Source organism: Erythrolamprus reginae, chromosome 3, assembly GCF_031021105.1.
Source record: "Erythrolamprus reginae isolate rEryReg1 chromosome 3, rEryReg1.hap1, whole genome shotgun sequence".
NCBI classification, from domain to species: domain Eukaryota; kingdom Metazoa; phylum Chordata; class Lepidosauria; order Squamata; family Dipsadidae; genus Erythrolamprus; species Erythrolamprus reginae.
In genome coordinates, this window is record NC_091952.1 from 72,841,331 (window position 1) to 72,865,462 (window position 24,132).

The window sequence follows — 24,132 nt, forward strand, 5'->3', positions numbered from 1 at the left end:
GGCTATCAAGCATTTCCTTATCTTGAAAAAGAAGGCAAAGGTTTCTAGAAAGTCTCTCCATTCCTATATAGTATTGCTTTGTTGACTTAAAAGCCCTTTCACCTACGTTCCAGGAAAGTAGAGATTTCAACTGGGTGTGACAGTAGAATGTACATTCTTGGGCCCTCAATATGGTCTCCAGGTGACCATTGTCTCACCATAAGCTTTGGAATGCGATGTTCTCTTCTGTTCCTTTCCATTAGAATTAGATTCAACTACTTTGGTTTTCTCCCTCCTGAAAAGAGAGCGGCTTCATTGTCTTCGCATAAAGGCATGATTAAATCCAAACTTACAGTAAATGATGATTATCCCTAGTGGTAAGTAGCCCAGTGTCTTTCTCTGAACTAAACATTTGCAGGTTTATTTTTTTATTACTGGAAAGCTAGGTGAATGACCCAGCTGCAAGCAATTGACACAGTGTACATACAGTGCCGTGCCTGATCTCTTTTAATTATGGTCTTTTAACTAACGCTCAGATTAAAACACAATTTACAAACTACAACTATAATTATGTCGATTGTGTCTGCAGAACAAAATCAAATAAACCACATGTACAGTGAAGGGCTACCAAAATTTTTACCGCCACACTGTGGGCGTGGCTTATGCAGGACGCCCTGCATTTTCTTTCAATATATTTCAGTGTAAATTGGGTGATCTGGGGTGGAGCTCCATTTTCGCTACCCCACTGCATTCCCCCACCCCCAGTCTGGGCAGCAGCCTACCCCTGCACATATAGCATATTTAAAAAAAAACCTAAAATACATGAATGCAGAGTCATTAGTCAAAATGACTAACGATTAATTGACTAATTAGTTGATTTTGGACTGGCTGTTGGGAAAGGACATTTTTCTTTATATGACTGGGGAGCTGCTCCCTTTGGAGTTGGCTGTTTTGACCTAGATCTGATTCTGCTGTAGTAAGAACATATCACTTTTTGATATAAAGGCAGCTCAGCCAATAATCCATGTGTTGTGGTTGGCTCTGGCCCAGCTCCTGCCCCAGGGAATGGGGAGGTGGATGCAGGGGGAAATTCAACATGTCACAGGCCTGTGTTATTGCCGACAGAATCAGATCAGAGTTTAGTTTCCTCGGATGAAGAAGAAGGTGGGAGTGACTCGGCAGAGGAGGGCTTGGCACACAGCCAAGGCAGTCAATCTTCCTTATCTTCTATAGCTTCGGATGATGACATTTTGGATCCATGCAAGTGCAGAATTATGTGTAGAAGAGACCAAGTAAGAACATATTACAGGAAATACGGGAGGCCACCTGTGTTTGGGTGGGAGTCCAGTAATTAGGGTTGCTGCTATAAATAGCAGCATGTGGGTTTGGCCATTGTGGAAGAATATTTGTTACAGTTTCGTCAGGAATCTTGTGTGCTGGACTTTGTTGCTTTTTCACGCCTTTGAAACCAAAGCAGAGCAGTGTGTGTGTGTGTCTCCCTTCGTTGGAAGAAGAAGGGGTGTGAAGTTTCTCCCCAGCTGCAGGCTAGGTACTTAATGACTGCTTAAGGGAAATTGTACAGACTACCTGGTTGTTTTGGGAAGAGTGCTCTTTGCAATACAAAAAGAGTGCTTAGTTTATTTTGACTTTTGTGATAAAGAACATTGTGTTGAATTTTCAAACGTGTGTGTGTGTGTCTGAAATTTGTATCCTTGAATTTTCGGGAGGCTCCTATCAGAGAGCCCGACAGAACACCATGGTTACCTTTTGTTCAGATAACGGCAATGCACATCACATAAAGCTGCCTTGATCTATGTTTGGATATACCGGTAATTAATATAAAATAGGGCAACCAGATTGTTTCCAAGGGTGTACCGTGAGCACTCACTTGTATAATTCCTCTAACGTTGGTTTATTTCTGGGACATTCAAGCAATTTTTACCTGAAAACCTTCAGCACTTAATGTATAGGGTGTATCTATACAAGTATCTTTACAGATAGCCTTGCTGATAGTTTGAAAAGGAAATGCAGGACAAGACCTTTTCCATGGCAATAATCTAGCTCCAAATATCCCTTTTTAGTTTCTTTTTCTTTTATGCTTAGAGCAGTGATGGTGAACCTTTTTTGGTTTGTGGGCCAAAAAAAGGGGGTGGGTGGGTGCGCTAGCATGTCTGCATGCCCCACACGCCTTCCCTCCCGCCACATACATGCGCACAACACTGCATGCTACCCCCTGCGTATGCGCACAGGCCTTTCTGAAGCCTGGTAGGTGAAAAAAAAATGCCCAAACAGGCAAACTGGACATTCAGGAAAACATACTTCCAGTTTTCCAGTGTGCTATTTTTTGCGATCTGGAAGGTTGAGAGAAGCTTCCTGAAGCTCCGGAGTGCATAAAACAGCACAACGGGCAAACCGGGAGTTCGGAAAACGCATTTTCAGTTTGCCTATTGTGTTGTTTTTTACACTCTGGGGCTTTAGGAACTTTCTCTGAACCCTCCAAAGTGCAAAAAAACCCAGCACAATGGCAAATTGGAAGTGTTTTTTCCCGAACATCTGGTTTGTCTGTTGGGGGATTTTTTTTTGCCTGCAGCCTTCAGGGAAGCTTCCCTGAAGCGGAGGACAAAATGGCCTTTCCCAAGGCCAAAAATCAGCTGGCCAGCACACGCATGTGGAGTTGAAACATGGCAAAATCTCGCATGCCCTCCAATACATTAGCTGTGCCACCTGTGCCATAGGTTCGCCATCACAGAATTAGGGTATTAAACCTTTGCTGGCTATAGACTTCTATAGAATTCTGCTATTTTAAATCTTCAGTTCTCAAATTGTTAGAATATTTATTTTTAAAATAATTTAATTTTAAAATAATGAATTATAGTTTTTAAATTATTTAGATTAGAAGACAACTTTTTAAAAATTAAATATAACATTACCATTCTATCTGAACTAGATTTGGGATATAGAGCTATATGCTAAAAAAAAATATCTGAAAAATATCTATACAAGACCATTTTAAACTATTCTTTTAAATCACAGCTTGAATCCCTTAATTCCAAGCAATAATTTTATTAATTCCTCTCTATCAAATTCTTCCCTTCATGAAAATAACGAAAACAGTATTCTATTGATGTTTTGGGGATGGTGTTGGGTTTTCTGTTTTTTTGACAGTTTGAAATGGTTTCACAACTTCCTGCAAGAATAGTAACACTCAGATTACATATGTAACCAAATTCTCTTCTGAATTTTACTTTATGATCTATCTACAGGTTTGCTGCCAGTGTATTTTGGAAGCTTAGCTTTCTGCTACATCTTGGTGTTCACATGCATGCTGCTCCTTCAGTGGCGAAAACAAATCCTTCAAAAACGTCGTGCAAAAGTCTGGATGAAACAGCTGAAAGCAGAGTCTTATTTTCAACATGCACTGGCTCACAGAGCTGATAAGGAAGCCCAGCCTAGAACAAATGCAGCCATCTGCAATCCTGATGACATCCCAGAGCCACAAAGCATGCACTTGCCCAGTGAGAATATGGTGGAGATCAATGACAATTCTACCTCTCCACTTCCAGATTCAGCTCCATACAAACCGGTATTTCAAGAGGTTGTGTGTGTTTGTGCGCTCTCTCACTTGCCACCACTGCTTGCGCATTCAGCTTCTTACCCTTGCTCTGCCATTCCAACAGAAAGTTCACCATTCAGCTCACCTCTAAACCCAGCCATCTTCAAAACTGATCCATACAGTATCGGTAGCAGGATTTCTGCTTAGCAGTCAATGTCACAAATGGGGAATATACTTATGTGGTCTCAGTTACAACTCAATTAAAGATCAGTTTCAAACTATTTCTGTTTTCATTCAAGCACTGTTTTTATACCAGGAAGACAATTTGCCTTCAACAGCTAATGTAGAAAGAAATTAATTTCCTTGAAAATTAAATTTTGTTCAGAGTCCTTTCATATATCATGAAACTGAAGTATCTGCTTCTTCCAAGATTTCCGAATCTGTATTTCATCCCAATTGCCCAAAGAGCTCAATATTAAATGGCATATTTTTCAAGATGAAATAAAATAACTGTCAGACTCAAAACAAACTATTTTATTTAGATTTGACATTCACAATGCATAATAGGTGCAAAATGCAACAGCTAATTCCAGCTTTCATCCACTCCATTACAGCTTTTGCACATTTGTGAGGCCCAATTTTATAAACCAATTCAATTAGTTTAAGTAGGACAATGCAAATCAATTACTTTCATACAATGTAAAACCAGTGTACTTTCAGTGCAGTGGATTCCAATACAAATCCTAAAGAACAAATTCCATAGACGAACATTATGATTCATAAGAAAATTGTTTTAAAGATCAGATTAGTTATTCATATTCAAAAGGACATAATTTTCACTCTGGAGATATAAATTCAAGACTTATTTTTAATAGCATAAAAAGCAGTTTTGTAGAGCTAACCTTCCTGTACAAGGGGAACAGATTTTGATCTTTCAAAACCCTTAAGAATTTTTTTCTTTACAATGTTATGGTTGTCCATACAAATAAACTATCCTTTTCTTAATTTTACTAATTCTTTTCATATGATTATCTGAACAAAAAAACAATCTGCAATCAAGTAATTTTAACTTTGTAAGTGGCACTAGAATTTTTTGTGCAATCACAAAAGATACAATACATTCCACTGTTACGTTACCCTGTCCCTGTTCTTTCTATTCTGAATGTCCCTAATTTGTGAAATACCTGAATAACCTAATTTTTAAAATAATATGTTCACTGGAAGCATTTCAATGTACAACAGTCATTTGAAGCTGCCTGTTATTACCAATCTAAAGAGATGAGTTGATTTCATGGGCATCTATGAAGATGAACACTGAAAAAAACCTGTAGATTAATATCCACACGAACATTTCCAACTTGTGTTTTTCTAACACAAGCTGTCCTACTCAGCATGGCTGATGGATAGACATATGACTTGTGGCATTAGTTCAGAAGATATTATGCCTTGAGGATGATGAAGCTAAAATGGGGAAAATGCTAGGATTCTGACCAGTGGTTTAGCTAATTCCCATTACTCTATCTTACATAACCTTCCCTAAAAAGCAGGCTCAGCTATGGGAAGAATGCTGCATATTCCATTTCAAATCAATTCTGATGTACAGCTATTGTGCACATTGTTAAATTAACCTGAAATAATTTCAAAGAATGTGCTATTTAAACCAATTTATAGTACTTGGATTGCCATACAGTGTATTTATTTTGCTTTCCTGATAATATGCATAAATTTACTTCTAAATGCACAAATATTGCGAATTTGAAGAGTTAGCTTTCTAAAAGGCTTACGAAAGGAAAATTTGCAAGCTTTTGCACTTCAGAGTTTAGACATTTCATCACTTCATGTCCCTAAATTTGCCTAATATGAATGCTTTTTTTCTTAGTGGTGACATACACACATGAGGAATGAGAAAATGCTGGTATGCTAAGGATCCTCAGCAGTCATTCAAGTGATAACATATACCTTCTTTCCTGCTCTGTAACATAAAGTATGAATTAACCTTAAATAATATTTTTCTAATCAAAGCATTCCTTTAATGTAGGATAGATTTCAAATACATATTTCTCTTACGGCCCAGTATTGAGTTAATGAAGATTATGACTGCAGCTTCTAAATTGGATCGGAAATTTTGGACTGAGATTTCTCTTACAACAAAAAATGAATCTGAAAACAATCCCTAAAAGTGCTCATGATAATACTGAGATTAAAAGTCATTTTTTCATACGGATCATAACAAGTCACCTTTAAAAAATACCTTCAATATTTTGCTATACAATCGTATGACATACACACATACAAATACTGCTATATTTAATTGTTATTGCTTTATTTGGTCAATAGGTTTTATACACAAAGCATATAAAACTAATTTTATCCGAAAGAATACTGGTGTTCAGTTACTTTGCAATATGAATTTTGAGTTTTAATGGGTATAGCTAACATATAAACTTAAGGAAACAATTTGCATTCTGGATAATTATCTAGATAAGGAAATCTGGTTTTCAAAAAACTGTTCATTAATTTTTTTGGAAGGCATCTGTTTACATCATATTCCAGTACACCAGTGCTCAGTACCGTACTTTGATAGAAACCACTGCCATTATTCTCCCAAGAAGCCTGGATTTTGTGATGGGCAATGAAAATTCCTGAGAACTTAAAATTTGCTAAACTAAAAGCTCTAAAAAAAGCCAACTATGACAGCATTCTAAACATATCCTTTTAAAATAGCTTTACAGTAATAGTGGCACATTAGAAAATCTTCCTGTGTTTGGTTTATACAGAGAATAATATTTATCCGAGGTTACTTACTAAATGAAATCCTACCATTTGTTTGCCTGATAACACCTGATGTTTTCAATAACAACAAAAATTACAGCAGCTTAAAATGCTTTGAATTTCAAAGTTTATAGCTCATGCCACATCATCAAAAGTGACTTCACATTCACAAACACATATGTTGTTGTTTTTTAATAAGGCAAAAGCTTACTAATCTTGATAGGCCATAGTACATTGGAAGATTCTGTACTCCTAGTGGAAATCTTTCTCAAACTGCAATTTAAGAAGCAGATGATGTAATTATAATGTGGAAAAAAATCGCACATCCATGCCACAATCCAGTTGAATCTCACATTGGAATTAATGTTAAATCAGACAACTGGAGCAAAAACGCAAAGATGTAGTTAGTACAAAATATAAATTTGGTCCTTTATCACCTCATTCTAATTACTGATAATATTAACTATGCTAACAACCATTAAAACTTTTTTATGCTAACCTTTTAATCTTGTGTTAAATTGGGGAAAATTAATTGAATAAAGTATCATCAATACAATGAGAAAAACTGAAATAAATATTGCAGTGTTTCCAGCAGGTATCCTTTTTCATAAAATTATTATAACTGAAAATAACAATGAATCTGTGATCTGTTTAAAATCAGAAGAAATTATTGTTACAATCTGTTTCTCAGAATGCTTTTTATCTTAATTTCAAGAACTGAAGTATCCTTTAGGGTGTGGCATAAAAGTTAGTTCTTGAAGAGCACAAAACTTTCCAGTGATTTACAAACAAATATAGGAAAGGAGTGTCAGTAATTCCTAGAAAGAAGAAATGTTTTCTATTGTCGCATTTTACTTAATACAAACTGGAACATTGATTACTTTTGATGAAAAGTAGACCCAAATATGTATAAGTTATTTTAGTTTAAATATTTACAAATGGAAGAATCCCATCCTGCAAATCAGATTTTTATATTTTATTCTAAAGTGCAGCTAATTTAAGGCAAATTTGAAATATAAAATCAAGTTTGTCAATATATACACACACTTTAACTTGAAGATGAGCTTCCCTCATAAGGGAAATAAGAACTCTGAGATAAAATTCTTCATAAGGTGCAATTATCATTTTCATTACAACTATTCAATTCAATGCAATGCAATCCTGGGACTGTGATCCAGGACAAATAAAATGTCCCTAGTTGTGCGGGAATCCAAACCAATGCAATAACGTATTTGCTATTAACAGGCCCTGTTTGCATAAACAGACTTAGGCATGGCTATTTACCCCTGGTTCAGGGCCTCAAAAGTTGGAAAAACTTTCAGGGGATTAACATATCTTATGTTACAACAGATAAAAATATAAAAGCTTTTTCACTATTTTCCAAAGAACAGAAAATTTAAAAGGTGTCAATTGATATACTAAATTAACTTCAAAGACTAGTAGATCACTGGGGAAAGTGCTATAAGTAGCTTTTACTTATTCAGTTGGTTTAAAAATAATAATAATAATAATAGCTACTCTAGTCCTTCAATACTGTGTTTATAAGCAAAGATACTATAGACCCAATGCTACTTTCAGTTCTGATATAGAATATCTTCCATCTCCATTTTCATCAAATTCCTGAAAACTCAGTGGATCATCCATTGTGGATCCAACCAGGTTTTCCAGGTCCTCATATGATAACGTGCCATGAGTGCCTTGGCTAGAAGTCCTGAATAAATTTTGAAGCTCTGCAAGGGAAAAAAAATATTAAAAATGTTCAAGATCTTTTCAGAATTCAGTCACCCCAAACATTCTGTGATCTGCAACTGTGCTTAAGAAATAACTATTGTGCCAATAATAGTGGCATGTCCCTCAAACTCAGTTTTGTTACTTTCTTGCGCTGATATTTCTACCATGGCTTATTTAATTAGGGTTGTTCATTCATCTGCAATTCAGAAAATGTAGTTAAATATACACTTACTAGACAAACACTACTTTCATTATGTCTAGGAGATATAAAACTATCGTGGTTGATTAAAATCACAAAAAAAGTCAGCATTGCTTTATAATGGAAAAAGAAATGGTATGAAATCAGAAAGCAACCTCATTTTCGTTTATTAAATTATGGAAAATCATTATGTCCGAGTCGACTCCAAATCAATAATGATATGCCACATGTATGCATTAAACTAGCAAAAGCAACACTAAGCATTTGGAAAGAGATAATGGCTAACTATTAATACAGTATATGTTAACTGTCTCAATATAATTGATTATCTGCTTCAAATATTCAGAGTGGACTGTAGTATAAGAACCCATTTTATATTATTTTTGTACATTTTAGCCACGTTCAGAATATTTCTGTCATTACTTTAATATTTTTAATTGGATAACCTATGGTAAGAACCCAATACAAGATATTTAAGAAAATCAAGGGATAATTAGGAAATGGGGATACTGCAAAAGATTGGACTCACCCTTTTTGTTAACATGATCTAAACAGACATTTTTGAAGCTATTGTGACTAACAATACAGCACTTCGGATTGTGATCGGAAACTGATCGGCAACCAGTGCAGGCCACAGAGAGTTGTAGAAACGTGGGCGAATCTAGGAAGCCCCACGATGGCTCTCGTGGCCGCATTCTGCACGATCTGATGATAGGATTAAGTATTTCTCTGTAATCTCAACCCTGCTCATCCCACTGAAACTAGCAGCTATTTATCTCATCTCAAAAAGATATATACAATCAAATATTTACCATCATAAATAAACACATATATATTCATTTATTTTGCCATTTCTAAATGTGGATTCCCAACTTAAATTTGTAAAGACAACTCTATGACATCTATAGATCCAAATTTATTAATTTGCAGAATCCTTTGCACACAAAACATGGGTTCTGTTTCCATGTCTAAAAACATCAACTTTACCTTCTATGTTGGATATTCCAGGTAAGGATAAGCTTCTTGGGTGTCGACTTCTCTCAACATTATTGCCAAGTGATCTTGAAGAAATTCTTGGAAGTTTTGTAGGCTCTGATGTGAAGCTCTGTGAATTTTCTACTGTCAAATAATTTTAAAGCAGTCATTTCTTTTCCTTATTTGATAATAGCAAATATTATGCATCAAGATAGGGGAGGGGTATTTTGTTTAGATGGTATAAACACAAGCAGTCTTAGCAGATTTAAAAAAAATTCTACTTTCACTCATACTACAGTAAATAATAAACATGTAGAGTGACTGCCTTCTGGAGATTTAAAGGCCAGATCTATTATGTATTTTTTTAATCAGATCATAAATTTCAGTTTCTTTTTCAATTGAATTGTACAGTTAATAATAATAATAATAATTTATTAGATTTGTATGCCACCCCTCTCCAAAGATTCGGGGCGGCTCACAACAATAATAAAAACAATGTTACAGTGGAACAAATCTAATATTAAAAGAGAAAAAGACATATAAAATCCTATCATTTAAAACCAAATAGCACATACATACCAAACATAAAATATAAAAGGCCTGGGTGTCTCAGTTCCCCCATGCCTGGCGATATAGGTGGATCTTGAGAAATTTGTGAAAGACAAGGAGGGTGGGGGCAGTTCTGATCTCCAGGGGGGGGGGAGTTGATGCCAGAGGGCCGTGACTGCCACAGAGAAGGCTCTTCCCCTGGGACCCACCAAACAACATTGTTTAGTCGACAGGACCCGGAGAAGGCCAACTCTGTGGGACCTTATCGGTCGCTGGGATTCGTGCGGTAGTAGGCAGTTCCAGAGGTATTCTGGTCCAATGCCATGTAGGGCTTTAAAGATCATAACCAACACTTCGGATTGTGATCGGAAACTGATCGGCAACCAGTGCAGGCCACAGAGAGTTGTAGAAACATGGGCGAATCTAGGAAGCCCCACGATGGCTCTCGTGGCCGCATTCTGCACGATCTGAAGTCTCCGAACACTTTTCAAAGGCAGCCCATGTAGAGAGCGTTGCAGTAATCGAACTATATGTTAAAGTTGGAAAAAAACCTGAAGTGATTCATCTTGATCTGATTTTTTTTACATCTCAAAACCCTGGAATTTTAACAGGAGTGTGTAAACTTTCTATATCCATTGTAATTTCCATCCTGCTGTAGCTCATGATAAATGGGAACTCTCAGTAGGTCTACCTTAGGTGACTTAGACTCCATCTGGGATAGATACTCCAAACCATATATAGGAAGGATGTTAAAGGTGATAATAATCAGTACAGATCATGCGGAAATGGGTAATGTGATTTATACTAGCAGCACCAGTCAGTTGCATTCTACTACCACTAGGTTCTTCAAGGGTGGCCCCAAGTGGAAACTGATAAACATATAACTGCTGAAAATGATGCTCAATTCTATAAAAGATGCTCACTAAAAGATTTAGTTTAGAAGCTTGAAATCAGTAAATAGACCTCCATGCTTTCCAATATGCATTGGGAAACAGATAACAATTAAAGTAAGTTAGTAATTAAAGCATGATAAAATGAATTTAGCTTGATATTCTAATACAATATGCAAAATGACATGAGATGTTTACCTTTAAGTGCTTCAGATCGTTCACTATCTGATTTGCTTGACAGAGCATTCATCAACTGCAGCTTTTCTCTTAGTTTGGATACCTGAGATTCTCCATTTTCTATTTTCTGTAGATTACCAATTTAAAAAAAAACTTTAATGAAGCCCTGTTTGTTCTACTTTGATTGCATGTAATACAAAGTATATTATGTAGTATATGTTTCCAGCAAGTATATTTTTCCTATGAGAATATAGCAACTGCAAATACTCTTAATTTTGATGGTTTCAGAACTATCTAAGTTGAAAAGGGAATTGGCAAAGTCAAAACCCAGCAGGAATTTTATCTTAATTCTTATGAAGAATAATTAATTTCAGGTATTGTCATACCAAGTAATTGTTCTACCTATAAGCTGAATAAACTAATAGTATGTATTTTGGCTATGAACCTCAATTGTTCTGTCATTTTGCTTGAGTTGGTTACCTTGCCCTTGTTACCCTCAAAGTCAAGAAGACAATTTAAGGGGCTCTAAAAAAAAAAAAATCTTCACTATGGTTCCCCAAAACATACCTTCATATTTTCTACTTTTTCAGCAGTAGTTTCATTTCTTGATTCATTTTCCATATTTAGCGAGGTAGTTAGGTTACTCACCTGCAAGAGACAATATAATGCATGTGCTTTGCTTGTGGCTTACTAGCCTGATAACATGGTAACATATTGCAAGTGTTAAATTCCCAAAATTGTTAGACGCTTACCATAGTAAAGGTAAGGTTATTTCTGTTTTCTGGTTTATTCACAACGAACATATGATTTTCTAAGGAAGTAATTTTCCAGCTTAGATTGGTGACTGTGGAATCCAGATTGAAAAATTTTAAATCATTTAATTTCTGATGTAGCATTAGGGTAGAGTTCATTTCTTCTAGAGAGATATGTAGATATTGGTTGTCCTGTTTAACAGAAAAACAATTTGATTACTTGAATATAAAAGCAGTGCAACAAAATTGTTGAAAATAAGTAGAATATAATCTTAATGAATCTAGTACACTGTGAACTATTCTCTGTAGCCTTCTCAAGTTTCAACAGAACAAACTGGGTACAGAAGGAATATGCAATTAGCCCTCGAGTTACTATAACCATTTAGTGACTGTTCAAAGTTATAATGGTACCAGAGGAAAAATGATTGATGACTGTCCTTCACACTTATGACCTTGTGGCATCCCCATGGTCACATGATCAAAATCCAGACCCTTGGCAACTGGCATATAGTAATACCTCTACTTACAAAATGAATTTGTTCCGTGACCAGGTTCTTAAGTAGAAAACTTTGTAAGAACAAGCAATTTTTCCCATAGGAATCAATGTAAAAGCAAATAATGCGTGTGATTGGGGAAACCACAGGGAGGGTGGAGGCCCTGTTTTCTCCCAGGAGATTCCTAGAGAGGCCCCATGGAGGCTTCTCCCCACCTTTTCCGGCTCTGTTTCCTCCCAGGAGATTCCTAGAGGCCCCAAGGAGGCTTCTCCCTGCCTTTTCCCGCTGTTTCCTCCCAGAAGATTCCTAGAGATGCCCCATGGAGGCTTATCCCCACCTTTTCTGGCCCCGTTTCCTCCCAGGAGATTCCTAGATAGGCCCCATGGAGGCTTCTCCCTCCCTTAGCTGGGTACAGTTTCGGAAGCTCGGGTTTGTAAGTGGAAAATGGTTCTTCAGAAGAGGCAAAAAAATCTTGAACACTTGATTCTTATGTAGAAAAGTTCGTAGGTAGAGGCGTAGGTAGAGACAGACAGACAGAAATAAATGATAGATTATAATAGATGATAATATGATGATGATGATGATGATAATAATAATAATAATAATAATAATTTATTAGATTTGTATGCCGCCCCTCTCCGAATACTCGGGGCGGCAATAGGTGGATAGATGATAGATATATATATATATAGAGAGAGAGAGAGGGAGAGAGAGAGAGAGAGAGAGAGAGGGGAGAGAGAGAGAGAGAGAGGTACCAATGTATATTTATGATGGTTGCAGTGCCTTTTGCAATCTTCTGAGAAGCAAAGTCAATGGGGAAGCCAGATTCACCTAACAACCATCTTACTAATTTAACAACTATAGTGATTAACTTGGCAAGAAAGTCGTAAAATGGGACAAAACTCATTTAACTCATGCTTAGCAATGGAAATGTGTTCAATGACAAGTATTAGAATGTCATTGAGGTTTTATGAACAATTTTTTTCTTGGTATTTAAATTATTAAACTTAAATTAGAACTGCAGAAAAAAAAACATTGCTACCAATCTGCCTTGCATTGGGGACCTGTATACTGCACAAACCAGAAAAAGGGCTGTGAGCATATCTACAGACCCCCAACACATGCTTGCAATAAACAATTTTAACTTCTACCCTCAAAATGACGCTATAGGGCATTGCACATCCTAACAACTAGACACAAGGACAGTCCCTCCCCAACCCAGCCATCCCTCTGCTAAACAACTAACTCCCACAACACTGTCAAACTAGCTAGAAAGGTCATATTACCATCATTATTCTCATCTTCCCTATTACCTATCTCCTTATGACTATAACTTTGTTGTGTATCTTACAATTTATATTGTTTACTTAGTATCCTAGTATGATTTATGTTTATTGCTTATTTAATATTCATGACTATCACTAAGTGTTGTATCTAATATTCTATTATGAATATATTATTATTATTATTATTATTATTATTATTATTATTATTTATTAGATTTCTATGCCGCTCCTCTCCGAAGATATTATTACAATGACTATGGTAATGATCTACAGTATCTCTATTGTTGTACACTGAGAGCTTATGCAATGGGGACAAATTCATTGTGTTTTTAATCACACTTGGCCAAAAAAGAATTCTAAACTACCCACTCTATGTCAGGGGGCTAACAGGAAGATAGGGGAACCAATTAAGTAACTATCATATACTGTACTGGGAAGTGTTTAAACATTGAATAATTGCTTTTATAGGAACTGCATCTTTTTTCTATTGTGGAAGCAAAGCCTAAGTCATTATCATATTGCAACTACTCTCAACGATTATATGATAGATGCATTTGAAACAACAGCAACAGAGGCACTATAAATATCAACATTTGTGCTCCAAAATAATACTAAGGAATGTAACAATGCAAAGTTACCCTGGCTTTATTTTTACATAACATGTTTTGAAACCGTGATTTTCAAAGCTTTTAAAAGCAAAAAAAAGCAGCACCTGTTTACAAATGTTCGTCATATTCTTTTCATTTATCTGGGGGACAGAAGAGGAGGAAAAGGAAGGTAAATGCTTTTGTCTAATATCTTCTGTGTGTTCAATCTGAAATATATTAAGATATGTGTTCAAACCAATTATTATTTGAATATGCATAACCCATAAATCATAACACTTACTTACATTCCACAAATAACTGAAGGAAAAGAAAGCAAAAAGAAGACTAAGTAAACCTTTTTAGAGCAGCCATAAAATATTGACATTAAATTTGAATGTAAGGTTTCTATGTAGGAAGAATATGAAGCAGAGTTATAGCTAGAAAAGTGAAGTGTCTGAATAATTAACTGCCTAAAATGTGATGTTAACATTAAAATGTTTCCATTTGCATAAAGAATCAATATCTGCAAATCTGGTTAATATAAACTTTACCAATTTAAATTGGTTCTAAGTCCTAATAAAGGTTTAACAAACTTATAAGAACATAAAATATATTCCACTTAAAATGGTAAACTATAAACATTGTTTTCTCTTAATAAGTCCATAGGGGATTTTAAATAAGAAAATAGGGGGGATGGGAGAAAAGCTTCAGCCACTTATATTTTTAAATTGCATACCAAATCTGAAATTCTTATCAGATGTGCTACAGAATGTATTCTTGTAAAATTTCTATATATCCTTACTATTTCTTTTTGGAGAGTTTCTAGAGTCTTCTTTTGTTCTTCAATTGCTGCTTGCATGGCCTCAACATCATGATGAACACTAGTTACTGTGCTACCTATAGTGGCGACACTCTAGGAAAAAAACCAACAGCAAATCATTTAGCATCAGACATTCATTGCTCAACTAATTGAAATTCAAATGTGTTTACTCCAAAGAGAAATTATTTTAATTGGTTAAATTAAACACAAAGAATATACATTAACAAATCTCATTTATTGCAGTATAAATAACAATTTTATTTTCCTGGATATATTTAACTGGGAACTCAGATCACATTTGAAGAACATGAAATCAGATTGTGGATAAAATAAGTCACTTTGTATTGCTCCATTGAAACCATTTACATATCAAAGCTAAAGTATATGTTATAGTGTATACTACACAACCAGACATCATCATTTATATTAATTAAGACTGATTGTTGCAACTATGGTTTTATAATACATGTGATTTTAGTGATTTTTTAAAATTGGGTTTTTACTTATATTGTATTTATACTTGTTATTAGCCACTCAGAATCCGTTTTGAGTGAGCAGCATATAAATGCAATCAATCAATCAATCAATCAATCAATTGTCATATACACATGAAGGTTTCACCTGCATTAGCATTCTACGTGCTTGTATATTCAAGAAAAAATATATCCTACGATAAACTGTTTTCATATTTGGAGGAAAACATGCAAACAGATATTTGTAAAAGTGTTTAAAAACCACAAACGTCTAGTATTATCAGTTCTAATATCTGATCACAAAGTATGATGAAAGCTACTTTCTGGATCATAGGAAAAATAAAAAATGTGCTGGAAATAGTATTGCACTTAGCTTACATATAGAAAAAGAAACTTACTTCCAGGTAAGACAACATAATATTGGCTGTAAGCATATAAGGACAACAATTCTGAATACGGTACTTATTATGCCAAATTTTACAAGTGGGCCTCAATAAAGGCACAGAAAAGACACTGAAATCACCATTACTAATTGTCACCTATATTCTTCTTACATATGATTTGTATCATTGGTGAAATATATCATTTTCATGGTCTAGTCCAGTCCTTCTCAAAAAATGGGGCATGCCCTCCCGGGGGGGGTGGTGGTTGTGTGACCCCAGGGAACATGCATGGTCCCGCTCGATTGATTCCCCCAGATGAGGAGTGTTTTCCCAGTTGCATGCTGCTCCGAGCTCGGAAGAGAAAGTGGCCAGGTTGGGCAGGGCAGCTGCATCGGTTCTTGTTGTTTTTGGTGGGTGCTGCGGTAGCCATGAACTTAAGCTGCCCAGGCCTCGTGTCAAAAGAGAGCCCTAACCACAGTAGTCAATGCTTGCCTAACCGAAAACAGGCTCTATTGAGTTCAGTTTGATTTAATCCCATGTAATTGGGTAGAGCAGCCTTCCCCAGCCAATAGTTTGCTTGCAGTTTATAATATGTAAAATAATAAATATTAACATTAAAATTCCATTGGGCTCAGATCGGAGAGTTGGGGGGAGGGTGCGGATTGTTTACTTCTTCCTGGGGTGGCGGAACGTAACAGAAAATAATTGAGAAGCACTGGCCTGGTCACATGAACTGGAATAGTTTTACAAATATGTTTTTATGTTTCTTCATACATTTTCAAATAAAGAGGGATTAAGAAAGCAATAAAATATAGTTCCTATTAGGAAGGAAGGTCACAATGAAAAGCTCTGTACTTGTCAACATATCTATAGCACAAAAAATTCTAAAGATAGATTAGTATTAAATATAATACATACTTTCTGAAGCTCTTCCACTGTAACAGGAAGATTAATTAAATCAGAAGCAGATTTAATATTTGTTTTGAGATGATTTATTGTCGTCATCAATGAAGATACCTGTAATCACAAATGAAAGAATGACTTTACGGGACAGCTTTTTATCTTTTCTCTTGTAAAGGTTCACCCTAAGACCATGTTATGAATGTGTTACTGTTGAATTACCAGGACTTAAGATCGACTCAAAGGAACAAACCTGAATTACAGATGCTAACTGATACAGTTCTACAGAGGAATTATATTGTCATCTGCACCTCTGTAACTGTCTGGTTGGGTACTGCAACCAATCAAGACATAGACTTCAACTGATAATTAGAACTGCAAAAAAAAACATTGCTACCAATCTGCTTTCCTTTGAGGCATATTGAATGGGCCAGAAAGACGGTTGTGAAAATATCTATAGACCCCTCACATAGGGAACATAAGAGAAATGCTGAATCAGGCCAAAGCCCATCGAGTCCAGCATTCTGTGTCACACAGTGGCCCACATCCTGGACATAAACTGTTTCAACTTCTACCCTCAAAATGACGCTATAGAGCACTGCACATCAGAACAACTATGGTAGTCATAAGGAGTTTTCCACCCATGCCATCCCTCTGCTAAACAACAAATTCCCACTCTGTCAAATTATCTAGAAAGGCAGTAGTACCATCATTATTCTCATCTTTCCATTTGCCTTATCTTATGACTATAACTTTGTTGCTTGTATCTTAAGATTTAATATTGTTTACTCAGTATTTTAGAATGATTTATGTTGATTGCTTATTTAGTATCTATGACTATCACTAAGTGTTGTAGCTAATGTTTTATGACTAATGTATTTTTACAATGACTATGATAATGATCTATCATTATTGTTGTATGTACACTGAGAGCTTAAGCACCAGGGACAAATTCCTTGTGTCTAATCACACTTGGCCAATAAAGAATTCTAAAAAATGTTCAGTAGAATGTAAATATGAACTGATTAAATTGAGTGATTAAAAGTGCTATTGAACACTATTTTTGATACAACTTTACTTGAACAAATGCTTCTTCACTTTACCTGTCTGTTTATTTCAGTGATGTTTATCCATATTTTGTTTATCCCCAAATCTCCATTCTTAATTTTTTCCAATTCTTTTTCTTTGTTAAGGAGGTCTTCAGTCATTCTGGGAATTTCTTGAAATGAGTTTTTATGATTAGATTCCACTAAAATAGAACATTAAACACTTCAATGAATCTGAAAACATGAACATAATTTCTTTCAAGTTCTAATCCTGAATATCTAAGAGACTATGACTCTCATTATGAATATGCATAAATTCTTTTGGAGATATTCCAGTTCCTAGAGGCCCATTATCATTATCATTATATGCCGAAGAACCTGTTCTCCTGCACTGTTCCCAAATTATGGGAATTGCATTTGTTCTCCATTGTCTTGTATTTAGAAGCATCTCTAGTTTATTATTATATTAATTTGATACTTAAAATTCTTTAGATTCTGGAGAGATTCTGCTTTGTCTTAGAAACTTGCCAAAGTTGAAAAACAGAGTATAATTCAAATAAACAACAAACCTTTTCTTCCAGGTCTCAAGTACATTTCCCAGTGCATTTATTGTACTCATTTTTTAAAAAAAACAGTACAACACAAGACACTGTGATCTATTGGGTCATCCTTTCAAAGATATTTCCTTATTTAAAGAAAGCAACAAAGACCATAGATGGGCAAAACAATTGTGGAGTGGGAGCAACTCATCGAGTTTCCATGTGGGAAGTTGGTATGTAGCATCAGATAACCTTCTTTCCTTCCTCCCTTCCTACCGGCTTCTCCATTTATTTTGCTTGTGGGAAACTTGCAGGAAGAGGTTAGCAGGGAAGCCAGAAGAAAGTTTTTCTCTTTCTTTGCTAGTAAGAATGAGTTTTAAATCTTGTACACCGATAATAGAAGCAAGCTGTTGTAAACTAGCAAATCAATAAGCTTTTAGGCTTAAAACTTTTTAACTTTCATTATTACAGATTGCAATCTAATTGTCATAAATATGCCTTAAAATTGATCCCAAAATATTTGATTACATTGAGTAAGCATGTGCTGTTTTTCTGTATGTTTAAGACTCTATTTTCTGCAGTTTTGCAAAAAAAAAAAAAAGCCACCATTGTTTAGACGTATTAATAATAAACGAACCCACAAATGGAAGGTCTGTTAATCATCCCATTAATCACAAATACTAGCATTAGCAAATAAAAACAATTATTATGCTATTGAGTTCTTGTGATTAAGTATGATATGACCACCAACTCTCTACAGAAGGAGAACATTGTTTTCGTAAGTATGAATGACATTACTAAGATTCCAATAGCAGTTCAACAACTGAATAAACTGCTTTAGGTGATTCTCATTGGCTGGAATTACTTAAACAGAGAAGAGATGGCCATCAATCACAGATGCTGTAATAATACATTCCTTTACTGGGCAGGAAGGTGGACTACTCCAAGGTCCTTTACATTCTTTGCTTCTTAATTTCAAAATCTAATCATAAAAGATGTTAATTACATCAACCCAAAGGTCAAAAAAAAAAGCAGAAGCTTTCAATATTTTCATCAGGAAATATTTTAACACACAAAAGTGGAGGGAGAAGAACAAGAAAAAACTGACAATACAGATAATCCTTGACTTATATTCATTTAGTGACTGTCCAAAGTTACAACAGCACTGAAAAAGTGACTTGTGATCATTTATCACAGTTAAGCAAGGAAGATTTATATATAGCAAGATTTATGTGCCGTCCAACTCCAATGGACTCTAAGACCTTTATTGCAATCCTATCATCGTGTCATCAAAATTCAGATGCTTGGCAACTGATTCCTATTTATGACTATTGCTGTGTCCCAAGAAAAGGTCATGTCATCTCCTTTTGCAACCGACAAGCAAAGTCAATGGAGAAGCCAGATTTATTTAACAACCAGGTGACTGACATCAACTGCAGTGATTCACTTAATAATGGAGGCAAGAAAGGTGATTAAAAAGGGTTAAATGAACTTTAAAAATTTCTCAGTTAAAAGCAAAAACATTGGCCTCAATTGTGGTTGTATGTCGATAACTACCTGAACTGAAATATAAAATCTGCAGAATGTAAGATAGGACAGCATTTAGGGTCTCCCTGGTGCAGAGGTTATCTATTATAACTGAGGCAGATGCAGCTATTTCTGAAGTAGTTGTTTCGAATTTTGAAACTATAAAATATTCCTGCTCTCTGAAATGAACATCCATTCATTCTTTACTTGCTTTATACAGCACTATGTTCTATAAAAAAGAAAGTTTGCCTAAACATACCACCTATCAATTTAAAACAAAACTGAGGATATTTATTTTTGATTTTGGTAAAATATTCTTAAGAAAATGGGAACATGTGATTTTTGCCCCATAGTGCATGCTAGCTAAAGGAAAACTACATACTAATTTCTTCCCCGTAAACATCTTTCTCCATAGAGATGGCAAATATTTGAGATTTGAACTTACTGGTTCTAAATCTTTCCTTTAATCCATCCAGATCTTCTTTGAGAGCAACTTGCATCCATACCAATCCAACACAGGCCACCACACAAGCAGCCAGGATGACAAAAGTACATAACGGGCAGCAGAGTTTGCAGCATCGCAGGTAGTCACCCCTACATTAAAAACATTTTAAATTAGCATTTAGAGTAACAGAGCTAAATATTACATTAAACCTATACCTTAATAAATTCAATGTAGGAAGCAATTGTGTTTTTTAAACTCTGTATATTTGTACTATACCAAATATGAAATTCTACTATGAAAAATTAGGAATAAAAACAGAACTGCCAATATTGTATTGTCCTTAAATATATGGCATTTCTACATCTGAAATAGTAAGTTTAGTTCTGGTAACAGTACTTGAAAAATATAACACAGCAAATAATAATAATAATAATAATAATAATAATAATGATGATGATGATGATGCAACCAAAATGATCAAGCATATGTAACATCTATAAAAGAAAAGGCTACAATATTTAGGATAGCTTTAAAATGGTGATATGACTGAAGCATATAAAATTATGCATAGAAGTCAGAAGAATAAATAGTGATATTGTAGATCAAGCCTGAGATTGAAATGCGAAGTTGAACATGTTAAACCAAAGTCCAAGAAAAAAGTACCTTATCTCACAGGAATATACACTGCTCAAAAAAAAAAATAAAGGGAACACTTAAACAACACAATATAATTCCAAGTAAATCAAACTTCTGTGAAATCAAACTGTCCACTCAGAAAGCAACACTGATCGATAATCAATTTCACATGCTGTTGTGCACATTCAACTTTGTACAGAACAAAGTATTCAATGAGAATGTTTCATTCATTCAGATGTAGGCTGTGTTATTTGAGTGTTCCCTTTATTTTTTTGAGCAGTATATATAGAAACATTAGAAAGGAAAACAAATGTACAACAAATGCCAATAAAACCATATTATGCTTTGATATATGTTTATGTACTACTCCAACCAAAATTATATTATGGAATCAAATTAACAGTGTAATTTCTGCAAATTGACAATACTCAAGTAGAAAGAATGACAACATCATTCTTTCCCATACCTACACCATTAAGCAGAGCACAAAAACAACACCAGGACAAGTTGTGTACAAGTAACACACCCAAGGTACTTAAACCAGGGAAGACTAATCCTCCACACTGTGTTGTTGTCACTGTAGTAATACCCCAGGAGCAATCATTTTCAGTTCCAGTTGTGCTCAGGCAATTTGATGTTCTCCAAATGAATTATGATTACAACTACCATCAATCATAAGCAGCCAACAGCTGAAGTGATGGAATTACAATCCAACACATATTGAGAGCAACAGATTGAAGGCCACGCTAATTATATTGTTATTCCAATTGCTATTTTCTGATTTTTATTCATTCCAAACCCAACCGTATTTCTCAATACCTGTTACCTCAGCTTCTACAAAATTCTGAGTCGATTAGGTAGTCCTCAACCTACAACCACAAACAACTGAGCCCCAAATCTATGTCGTTAAGTGAGAATTTTGTTATGTGGGTTTTGCCTCAATTTACGACTTCTCTTGCCACATTGGTTTGGTTGAATCGCTGCCGTGGTTAAAATTAGTAACCCGGTTGTTAAGTGAATCTGGCTTTTCCTCCCAACGACTTTGCTTCTCAGGAGGTTGCAAAAGTTGATCACTTTTGATACCAGGACACTGCAACCATCATAAATGTGAGTCAGCGATCGTTATTGGGATGCTGCAAAGATCGTAAGGGTGAAAAGGGGCCATCAGTCACATTTTTCAGTGCTGTTGTAAGGTATCTTTGGGACTGCCTTCTGCCGCATACCTCCCAGTGACCAATAAGAGCCCACAGAGTCGGCCTTCTCTGGGTCCTGTCAGCCAAACAATGTCGGCTGGCAGGTACATGGGGAAGGGCCTTCTCTATGGCGTCTCCCGCTCTATGGAACCAACTGCCTCCAGAGATTCATATCCTCCTCACCTTGACAGCCTTCCACAAAGCTGTAAAGACCTGGCTCTTCCGGCAGGCCATTGATCAAATGAGATACCACCTAGGATCCAGCTAAAAGTGACAATGAGAGTATGTATGTTTTAGTGGGGTTTTCAATTAATGTTTTTATGCTGCTTTTAAACATGGTTTTACTTGTTGGAAGCCACCCAGAGTCCATTGGGAGTTGGACAGCATATAAGTACGACCAGTAAATAAGAATTTCCTTTCATAAGAATTTGAAAACTTATTTATGCCGTTAGGCTTGGGGTCATTAGATCCCAGCCTCTGGCCACTGAATGTCTAGTATGCATGGTTTGTACTTGAATGAATGATTGTTGATGTTTAGCTTTTTATAATGTTTTAGATCAACTATCTGTATTAATTGGATCCAATTGTATTATTGTACACTATTTAATTATTGAAATGTTGTGAGCCACCTCAAGTCCACGGAGAAATAAATAAATAAATAAACTTCGGTCACTAAGTCACCTCCGAGACCACCTTCTGCTGTATGAATCCCAGCGACCCGTCAGATCCCACAGTCAGCCTTCTCCAGATTCCATCAACTAGAAAATGTCGCTTGGCGGGACCTAAGGGAGAGCCTTCTCTGTGGGGGTATCAGCTCCCCCCAGAGATTCATACTGCCACCACTCTCCTCACCTTCTGTAAGAGTCTGAAGACTCATTTATGCCACCATGCTTGGAGCCATTAGATTCTTGCCCCCTGACCAATGAATGTGTTGAGAATGTTAAGTGAATGGAAGGATTGGGTTTTTTTGCTTTTGGGGTTTTTGTATTTTTAATTAATTAATTGGATCCTAGATATTGTATATTGTTTATTATATGTTGTGAGCCACCCCGAGTCCTTGGAGAGGGGCAACATAGAAATCCAATTAATAAAATAATAATAAATGGACTGTTGTAAGTCGAGGACTACCTGTATAAGTTGCAACCGTTCAGTGTCTGTCTCTTCCCCCTCCATAAAGCGCCCCATCCTTTTCCATTCTTAAACATCTTGACCCCCAACCTCCCCTCCTCACTCCCAGTCCCAGACCAGCCTCGGTTCCCGTCCCCTGCCTATCCATCCCGGCTTCCCCAGCCACCTCCCTCCCCTTCTCCCTGGATCTCACTTAGAAAAGCGGGCGCGGGAGACCTGCAGTCCGAATCTGTCGCCGTAATCCGGATCTGAGGAGCTGCTGGTGAAGCTCTCGGCGGACTCGGTGCGGAGCAGCCGGTGACCCGAGGCGGAGCCTTTCCGGGGGTGCTTCTTTTTGAGCCGGCCGCTGCCGCCGCCGCTGCCGCTTCCCCGGTCGCCGTTCCCCCCGCCGAGGCCTATGAGCGCGTTGAGCTCCTTGCGTTTTTTCATCCTCTTCTGCTGAGCCGGGGCGAGGCTCGGGGGAGCCGAGCTCCGCAGCGCAGGAGAGGCTCCTAACTCGGGGCCCCGGCTTGCCAGCTTCAGCGTTTCCGACGTTCACCGCTCACCAGACGGGCGTCTCAAGAAGGCCGGGCCGGGTCTCTTAGGCTTCGGCGATGTCGTCGTGGCCGAAGAATCTTCCTCCCACCGGCTTCAGCTGCCGCCGCAGGATCCCCGGCCATGGCCGTGGGAAGAACATCGTTTCCTCCTGCTCCTCGCCGACCCGAGAGTGGGAGCCATTAGTCGCCAGCACCGGAGGCACCGATTGGAGGGTTTTGCTCGTAGGCCAGTATCCCCTCCTCCTATTGGATGAAAGGATTGTTTTTCTTAGCTCTGCCTTCTTCCCTATAGGGCTGTTAGGCTTTTTTTTTTTTTCAATTGGCTAGTGACATGTACATCCGGGGAACCGGTTCATGCCCGTCCACAGCGAGGACTGTAAATAAATTAAGCAATTAAAGGGGTTAGGATTTATTTATATATTTTATTTATTTTTATTTATTTATTTATTTTGTCCAATATACAATAATACACAATGAAGGTTATAGAGGATATAGTAGAGAAGAAATACGAGATATAGGAGAGACTATAGGACAGGGGACGGAAGGCACTCTAGTGCGCTTA

At 36.5% G+C, this 24,132-nt stretch overlaps 2 protein-coding genes across 5 annotated transcripts; one reads left to right on the forward strand and one right to left on the reverse strand.

Annotated features, from left to right (window-relative positions):
• Window positions 1–259: 259 nt before the first annotated feature.
• Window positions 260–3,782, forward strand: TEX38 (testis expressed 38). Its single transcript, XM_070745837.1, has 2 exons — window positions 260–356; window positions 3,243–3,782. Exons 1-2 carry the CDS (start codon window positions 338–340, stop codon window positions 3,737–3,739), a joined length of 516 nt encoding a protein of 171 aa, XP_070601938.1. The 5' UTR covers window positions 260–337; the 3' UTR covers window positions 3,740–3,782.
• A 269-nt stretch (window positions 3,783–4,051) lies between these two features.
• Window positions 4,052–23,771, reverse strand: EFCAB14 (EF-hand calcium binding domain 14). Of its 4 annotated transcripts, none has more exons than XM_070745841.1 (11): window positions 23,228–23,771; window positions 20,078–20,226; window positions 17,624–17,769; window positions 16,539–16,637; window positions 14,747–14,857; window positions 14,070–14,105; window positions 11,578–11,769; window positions 11,393–11,473; window positions 10,847–10,952; window positions 9,222–9,350; window positions 4,052–8,034 (listed from the first exon to the last, which is right to left on the reverse strand). In XM_070745841.1, the coding sequence occupies exons 1-11, from the start codon at window positions 23,461–23,463 to the stop codon at window positions 7,859–7,861; spliced, it is 1,461 nt and encodes a 486-aa protein (XP_070601942.1). In that variant the 5' UTR covers window positions 23,464–23,771; the 3' UTR covers window positions 4,052–7,858. The 4 variants fall into 4 exon arrangements, with proteins under 4 accessions (XP_070601942.1, XP_070601940.1, XP_070601941.1 ...); XM_070745839.1 differs by having other exon boundaries at window positions 14,070–14,171; XM_070745840.1 differs by having other exon boundaries at window positions 9,222–9,353; window positions 23,228–23,742.
• Between the last annotated feature and the right edge of the window lie 361 nt (window positions 23,772–24,132).

Bases quoted from the DNA above. Each gene is read 5' to 3' on its own strand.
- EFCAB14 (XM_070745838.1), bottom strand. From the start codon at position 23,463: ATGAAAAAACGCAAGGAGCTCAACGCGCTCATAGGCCTCGGCGGGGGG. The intron at 14,172-14,746 runs GTAAGGATATAT...AATATATTTCAG, and splicing joins AAACTCTCCAAAAAGAAATA to ATTGAACACACAGAAGATAT. The intron at 11,770-14,069 runs GTGCTGCTTTTT...TCTGTTAAACAG, and splicing joins TGACGAACATTTGTAAACAG to GACAACCAATATCTACATAT.